The sequence below is a fragment of the Trichomycterus rosablanca genome, chromosome 15 (assembly GCF_030014385.1).
Source record: "Trichomycterus rosablanca isolate fTriRos1 chromosome 15, fTriRos1.hap1, whole genome shotgun sequence".
Lineage (NCBI taxonomy): Eukaryota > Metazoa > Chordata > Actinopteri > Siluriformes > Trichomycteridae > Trichomycterus > Trichomycterus rosablanca.
This window is the reverse complement of record NC_086002.1, coordinates 6,016,872-6,025,550: the sequence shown is the minus strand read 5'-3', so window position 1 is coordinate 6,025,550 and position 8,679 is coordinate 6,016,872. Positions and strand designations below refer to the sequence as shown.

The following is an 8,679-nucleotide window of genomic DNA, read 5'->3' as shown; positions in this document are numbered from 1 at the left end:
TAATACAAGTATTGTTAAAAAACACGTTGTACTTTAAATTACCAATTCAAGCCGAATACGAAGTTATAAATTTACATAAACAAAATTGTACTATTGTTATTTATGGATTGCCAGTCGATTTGAGCAGTGGCGAGAACTCTGGGCTGTGTTCCAAATAAAACACCACATACTAAGTAGTATGCAGTGGTAATGGTACAGACACTGTTAGAAGTGTACTGATTAGGTTCACTATGTAGCAAAGTAGTGTGTAATTTTAAATGCAGCCCAGATGCGGATGAACGCAAACACTCATGCAGTCAATGTACATTTAAAAAATAAATTCGGACATTACTCAGTGAGCAGTATATCATTACATATAAAAACAAATTATAACGTTTTTTGTTGTTTTTTGAAGTTTAAGGCGGTTTCCGGGAGACTTTTGTTGTAAGCATCAGAACCCGGAACTAACGTTCATAAACAAGGAGCTGCTGGACATGTTCAGACTTCAGTCCTGTCACTACTGATCCTTCTGCTGTGTTAAACCTCAGGTCTGCTCTTTTAGCTTTTATTTTTATTTACTTTGTTATTCATTACATCTCAGTTTGGAATGTTTGTAAATAGAGAAATGAAACAATAATACTTAAATAAATGAAACCATTTATAAGAGTCTCCACAGTGGATCTGTACTACAGAACTCATTATAGCTGCTTTAACACTGCGTCAGATTCATTTACACACTTAAACCAGGTTACAAAATAGTCTGGATAAACAATTAATAGTAGCTAATTAAACAAACATATTGCAGTGCAATCAACACTATAAACAAAGAAACAGAATGTATACAATAGTGATTGTTCTGATCTAGGTCCCTAAAGTCTGGACACATAGGAAGTATCACAAACTATATGTTTACTAAAATACACACACATACATATTACATCACAAATAGTGGAAAACACATTAAATATGTTATTGATTAAAATTCTAATGAAATAAAAAATGCTGTTGCAAAATGTATTGAAAATATGCATTTTGCCTATGTGTCCAGAATTTAGGGACACCCTGAAAAGTTAAACTAAGGTGTACAAGGGTTATAAAGGTTATGAGGGTTATGTATGTTATGGCAGTTCAAGCATTTCTGCTAAATAATTTTCCTAATCTCCTAATGTGTTCATTGGGGTTGAGATCAGAGCTCTGTGTAGGCCAATGTAGTTCCTTCCCACGTTTTTTTCTATTTGGTGGATGTTGGCTGCCATGGTTGAACAAATGACGAATGGCCCTTTCATTTTGAGCCCAAGTTGGATGGTGAGCGGATACACCTTCATAAGGATAGAATAGCTCTGTCGCCTCACGGCAAGAAGGTTCTGGGTTCGATCCCCAGGTGGGGCGGTCCGGGTCCTTTCTGTGTAGGCATGTTCTCCCCATGTCTGCGTGGGTTTCCTCCGGTTGCTCTGGTTTCCGCCCACAGTCCAAAGACGTGCAAGTGAGGTGGATTGGAGACACAAAATTGTCCATGACTGTGTTTGATATAAACTTGTGAACTGATGAGTCTTGTGTAATGAGTAATTACAGTTCCTGTCATGAATGTAACCAAAGTGTAAAACATGACGTTAAAATCCTGATAAACAAACATAAGGATGGAGATATGAGCCATGTCTTTATGGATCTTCCTTCATGCTCAGGGGCACAGCCATACTCGGTCGTCCTAAAAAGAATTTGATAATTTTTTATTACAATTCATATAGTCAGCATTGCAATTTAAGTTAAAAGTTAAATCATGGAAAAAAAATCCAATTTAAATCCAATCCAAATCCAGTTTTAAAAATCAAATTTTTCAAAGTTTCAAAAATCCAACTCATTATTTGGTATGTTCCCCCTTTTGATTGAATGAAAGCTCAATGTACTCAAGCCAACATGGACTCTAGAAGTTTGAGCAAAATCTGATGATTCATGTTATCCCAGCATTTCCATGTTATCCCACAACATTCCAAAGAGCATCTTGTGAATGCTTGTTTTCCTCTCGGCTTCAGATGCCCCCACAAATGGGGTTTAGGTCAGGTGACTTTAAAGAAATGTCCATGCCAGTCAGCACTCCTTGATTTTCTTTCCTTCAATTAGTTAATGCAAAGCTTAGAGGTCAGAGATTTGTAATTAATGTATCAAGTTAATACAATAGGAAGAGGGCAAGGGTATGGCTAAGGCCCTGCGATGGATGGGCGTCTTGTCCTGAATGTGTTACCGTATTGAGCTTAGTGATTCTGGGAAAACCGGACTGACCAGACCTGACCAGAATAAAGGGATGATAAAACATGAAAATAAATAAGTGAATGAATGAATACTCTAGATATTGCAGTTAAGGGAGACGTGTGCTGGACACTGACAGCCGATTTAAACAGTTCCCAATATGTGCAGTTGAATTAATTGTGTGCACACAGTTTTTTAATGAGAAGTTGTGTTTATTTATTTAATTAAACATGTAGCTAGTGCATATAGTTTTACTAAACCCTTGCCTTTTAAGTAAAATGTTAAAGGATTTATTTTTGACCTTCCATTGTGCTTTTTCCTCCCAAAGACATCACCAGAAATGGAAGGGCCAAACAAAAGTGAGGGAGCAGAGGGAACATCCAAAAATGGTGCTACATCTGTTACATCTGTGGCTGCACAAGTGCCATTTCTCCACCTCTGCACAGTTCTGGAGAGAATTCAAAAAGCAAAGTCCCGGCCCGATAAATCCAAATGTTTAAAGGATTTTATTGATTCCTGGAGGAAATTTCATGCTGCCCTTCACAAAGATAATCCCAGCACGACAGATTCTTTCTACCCAGCCATGCGTCTTATAGTTCCTTCATTTGAAAGGGAGAGGATGGCCTATGGGATTAAAGAAAACATGTTAGCTAAACTCTACATTGAGGTTTTAGGTCTTCCGAAAACTGGGACAGAAGCCAACAAACTTCTTAATTACCGGGCACCCACTACATCCAAAGGAGACGCAGGAGACTTTGCCCTTACAGCTTATTTTGTCCTCAAAAAGAGATGCACGGGCCAGGGTAATCTAAGCATCAAAGAGGTCAATGACTTCTTGGATTCAGTAGCCATCAACAACTCCAGCAAACAAAAAGATCTTGTGAAGAAAAGCCTATTACACCTGATAACTCAGAGCTCTGCTTTGGAGCAGAAGTGGCTCATTCGTATGATCCTCAAAGACATGAAACTTGGAGTAAGCAAAGAAACGGTGCTCCAGGTTTTCCACCCAGATGCTCCAGAGCTATACAACGTCACTACAGACCTGGATAAAGTCTGTAGGCAGCTACATGACCCTTCAATCTCTTTAAACGAGGTGTCCATTAGCCTCTTTTCCGCCTTCAGACCTATGCTGGCAGCTGTTGCCAACATCCGCCAAATTGAAAAACAAATGGGCAATCGGCCCTTCTACCTCGAGACCAAGTTGGATGGTGAGCGGATTCAGATCCATAAGGATGGAGATGTGTACAAGTACTACACCCGAAATTCATTTGATTATACACAACAATTTGGGGCTTCACCACTAGAGGGTTCCCTCACACCATATATCCACAATGTTTTTAACTCTCACGTGGTCAACTGTATCTTGGACGGAGAGATGATGGCTTACAACCCAACCACAGAGACTTTTATGCAAAAGGGCAGCAAATTTGACATCAAGAGGTTGGTAGATGACTCTGAGTTACAGACATGTTTTTGTGTCTTTGACGTCTTGCTTGTCAACGACCAGAAGTTTGGTAATGAACCACTAAAGAAGCGATACGAGACCCTTCAGACGGTCTTCACACCCATTAAAGGTCGAATGCAGCTGGTGCCAAAAACGGAAGCTAATACCATGCAGGAGGTGGTGAATGCCCTCAACGATGCCATCGACGATCGAGAAGAAGGAATTATGGTTAAAGACCCAATGTCCATCTACAAGCCAGATAAACGTGGTGAAGGCTGGCTGAAGATCAAACCTGAGTATGTCGATGGCCTGATGGATGAACTGGATTTGCTTATTGTAGGTGGCTACTGGGGGAAAGGCAGACGGAGTGGAATGTTGTCTCACTTCCTCTGTGCTGTCGCAGAAACACCAAGTCCTGGAGAGAAGCCCACCGTGTTCCAAACCCTTTGTCGCATTGGATCAGGCTACACCATGAAGGAACTCTATGATCTCGGTTTGAAACTTGCAAAACATTGGAAAGTCTATCGCAAGAATGACCCTCCAGCAGCCATTTTATGTGGAACGGAGAGGCCTGAGGTCTACATCGAGCCAAGAAACTCTGTCATCATTCAAGTCAAAGCGGCCGAGATTGTAACCAGTGACATGTACAAAACAAACTGCACTTTGCGTTTCCCCAGGATCGAGAGAATCCGAGAAGACAAAGAATGGTATGAGTGCATGACCTTGGATGAACTAAACCAGTTCCGTGCTAAAGCCTCAGGTAAGCTGGCATCCAGGCACCTGAGCATCAATGAAGATGAGCCAGACAGGAAGAAAAGAAAACTTGCTCCAAAGGCCAAAAAGACCATCGGCATCATCGACCACTTCAAGTCTCAAGACCTGTCCACTGTCACCAAAGAGACAGACATGTTTGAAGACGTAGAATTCTGTGTAATGAGCGGAACTGACACTCATTCCAAGGCCGAGCTTGAAAAGGCCGTGGCACGCTGCGGAGGCATCGTGGTACAGAACCCTGGAAAGGACACTTACTGCGTGATTGCAGGCATCGAGAACGTGAGGGTGAAGAACCTCATTGGTTCAGATCAGCAAGATGTGGTGAGGGCCTCCTGGCTCCTGGAATGTCTAGACAGGAAACAGGTGCTACCATGGCAACCACGACACATGATTCACATGTCACCCTCAACGAGAGAACACTTTTCTAAAGAGTATGATCGCTATGGAGACAGTTACTATGTCGACACAGATGCGCAGCAGCTGAGGGAGGTCTTCAGCAGAATTGGGCCCAATGAACTGGAAGAAGCATCTGCAGCTTTAATAGAGCAGCGGTACGGCTGGGATGACATGCCCACCAGCATGTTTAGGCCTTGCTGTGCCTATTTTGACAGATGTGCTGATATCAGAGATCCAAAAAGTTTGGTCGAGGGGACGTGCCTGGACTTTCGGGTTCTGGAGTTTCGGTTTCATGGAGGAAAAGTGGTAGAGAGGCTTGAAGAAGGCATCTCACATGTCGTTGTGGCAGGAGACGAGAGACTTTTGGAACTTAGGACACTGAGACGTGGTTTTAAAAAGAAGTTCAAGATTGTTCGAGAATCATGGGTAACTGAGTCTATTAAAGCAGGCCACTTACTGAATGACAATGAGTACCTTATGTAAAGGTGGAGGCTACCTAAAGATTGCATTGTCCACATTGTTCTAAAGTAATATGTTGATCATGTTTGGTTTCTGCTTAGATTGTTGAAATTTTAACATTTTAAAATGATTGAGTAGATGATAATTGTATATATATTAACTTTTTAAGTGTGTATTTTATGTTAGATGTTTTATGGTAGCAGGATTGCTAATAAAAATGGTTTTAAGTAGCTTAAAAATGTTTTAAATAAAGATCAATGTATAATTAACATCGATTGCACTGTTGTATGTAGTTATTTTAACTTTTAGTTCATTAAATAAAATTATGTAAAACCAAAGCAAATTGTTTATTTCTTAAAGCACTCAATGTTGTCAGTGTCTACATGTAGCCTTTTTTCAAAATGAGACAAAATAATAAGCCTATTTAAAATGCCACCTTAAATAAAGTGTGGTACCAGAGAAATGCTAATACAATCAAAACACTGTTTAGATAATTAAAATGTAAGGACAGCTGGCTGTGTATTATCTATTTTATTCTACAGGAAGGAAACGAATCAACTGCTTTCAGCTCTAGACAGAACAAATGTGTCATTATTGACGTTTGCTTATTTTGTATTGTCTGGAGTTGATCAAATCTTGTCTTGTCCTATCTTCACCAACTGTAAAGAATGGCTATAGCTTTGAATCTAAAACACTGCTTTAGGCATCATTGAATCTGTCCCTTGTCCTGAGTAGGAGTAAGAATTTCAGCTCATGATTGTTATACAAATATTTGCACTTCATGACTTAATAGTCTTTGCTGTCGACTGTATGAAATAAAAAAAAGTTTTAAATAAAGATCAATGTGTAATTGCACTGTTGTATGTAGTTATTTTAATTCTAGCTTTCAGTTCATTAACCAGAATTATGTAAGATTATGTAAAAACAAAGCAAATTGTATATTTTTTAAAGCAATAAATATTATCAGTGTCTACATGTAGCTTTTTGAAAATGAGACAAAATAATAAGTATTTAAAATGCCACCTCAAATGAAATGTATAACCAGAGAAATGCAAATACAATCAAAACACTCTGCAGATAATGTAAGGACAGTTGTCTGTGTATTATCTATTTTATTCTACGTACAGGAAGGAAACTATATTAACTGCTTTCAGCTCTAGACAGAACAAATGTGTCATTATTGTCATTATTGACGTTTGCTTATTTTGTCTAGAGCTGATCAAATCCTGCCCTGTCCTGTCTTCACCTAGTGTAAAGAACTGCTATAGCTTTAAATCTGAAAAACACTGTTTTAGGCATCATTGAATCTATCTGACACATGGATGACGATCATTCAACAAATGACCCCTGACCTGAGTAAGAATTTCAGCTCATGATTGCTATACAAATATTTGCACTTTATGGCTTAATAGTCTTTGCTGTTGACTGAAATCAACAATATAACCAAAGTCTCTTGTCATCATTGATAAGATTGTATATTATGATAATGTTGTATGGGTGCTCAGGTAGCACAGCAGTTAAGTACACTAGCCCACCACTTCTGGAATCCAGGGTTCAAATCAGCAGTACTATCGACCAGTTGGGCATCTACATACAGACATGATTGGCGTCCTGTCCGAGGTGTGTTACTGCATTGCGGCCAGTGATTCATGCAAAGTCAGACCCACTGCGACCCTGACCAGGATAAAGTGGTGGTTTGTAATCAAATGTAATATTATTATTTATTCCAAAATGAATGTTGGAAATGAATTTAAATGACATTTATAACTAAGCATTAATCTATCAATAACAATGTGAGTTGTTGGTTTTCTGGTTAATCATTGACGTGTTACGTTATGGGTAGTTGAATATATCATGCCAACTAGTACATATGGTATACAGTATATAGTGTAATGAAATTAGTATGAGGTACAGTTACTTTTTCACAGGTTGTTTGAGGGTAGGCGGCACGGTGGCTCGGTGGGTAGCACTGTCGCCTCACAGCAAGAAGGTCCTGGGTTCAATCCCCAGGCCGGGTTGTCCGGGTCCTTTCTGTGCATGTTCTCCCCGTGTCTGGTTTCCTCCCACAGTCCAAAAACATGCAGTCAGGTTAATTGCCCTGTAGGTGAATGTGTGTGTCTGCCCTGCGATGGACTGGCGCCCCGCCCAGGGTGTTACTGTGTGCCTTGCGCCCATCGAAAAGCTGGGATAGGCTCCAGCTTTTCAATGAGTGTTTGAGGGTAGAGAATCTAGTAATAAAGTCACTTTCTTTACTCTATTGTTTCAAGAGGCAAATATTACGTGTTCTGTTTTTCTGCTTGATGTCAGGTTATTAAAATCTATGCCATACTTGCAATGCATAGCTGCAGTGACTTATTATGTACAATCACACCCTGTATAAATTAAAGCTCTCTTCCTCTGTCACGTTTTCTCATTTTTCTTATATTAAAATGAAGAAGCAGTTCTGCACAGTCACTTTGAGAGTAGCACTGATTTGTTACAGTGAACACTATGTAGTCTGTGGAGAAAAAAAAGTACTTCACTGATTTTTTAAAAATATTCTTCAGAGCATATATCCACTTAAATTCATCTACAATTGAAATTTGGGTTTTGACTTTGTACTTAGTATTATGAAGCAAGAGTGTATCTATGAGCAGAAATAAAGATTTGTCTTTTATTTGTGGCTTTGCTGACACAGTGTGCATGTGCTTCACTAGCCTGCCTGCAGTCTAGATCTGTCTCCTACTCACAATGTAAGGCACATCATGACAATCAGAATCAGACAACGATGATGACAAAGTCTCTTAGCAAGCAAGAATGGGCAAATTTCCATTTGCAAATCTGCGTCAGTTTGTATACTCAGTTCCCAAACAATTAAAAAGTGTCAATAACAGGAAAGGACAGTTGTGGCCTAGTGGTTAAGGTATTGGACTAGTAAGCCAAAGGTTGCTGGTTCAAGCCTCACCACTGCCAGGCTGACACTGTTGGGCCCCTGAGCAAAAGCCATTAACCCTCAATTGCTTAGACAATATACTGTCACGGTACTGTAAGTCGCTTTGGATAAAATGTAAATAATGTAACCCAGCAACAAACTTTTACAATATATTTACAAAATAAAACATTGCAGTTTTGTCACTTATTTAAAGGTTCAAACAAATCACAGATTTTTGTTTTTATTGCATATATATATATATATATATATATATATATATACAGTGTATCACAAAAGTGAGTATACCCCTCACATTTCTGCAAATATTTCATTATATCTTTTCATGGGACAACACTATAGACATGAAACTTGGATATAACTTAGAGTAGTCAGTGTACAGCTTGTATAGCAGTGTAGATTTACTGTCTTCTGAAAATAACTCAACACACAGCCATTAATGTCTAAATAGCTG

General features: G+C 39.2%; 1 protein-coding gene across 1 annotated transcript; it reads left to right on the top strand.

Moving 5' to 3' along the window:
* Positions 1 to 461: 461 nt before the first annotated feature.
* Positions 462 to 5,571, top strand: lig4 (ligase IV, DNA, ATP-dependent). Its single transcript, XM_063009849.1, has 2 exons — positions 462 to 527; positions 2,552 to 5,571. The coding sequence occupies exon 2, from the start codon at positions 2,564 to 2,566 to the stop codon at positions 5,318 to 5,320; it is 2,757 nt and encodes a 918-aa protein (XP_062865919.1). The 5' UTR covers positions 462 to 527; positions 2,552 to 2,563; the 3' UTR covers positions 5,321 to 5,571.
* The last annotated feature ends 3,108 nt before the right edge of the window (positions 5,572 to 8,679 follow it).

What these genes read in the sequence shown, in the direction of transcription:
- lig4 (XM_063009849.1), top strand. Translation starts at nt 2,564, where the DNA reads ATGGAAGGGCCAAACAAAAGTGAGGGAGCAGAGGGAACATCCAAAAAT.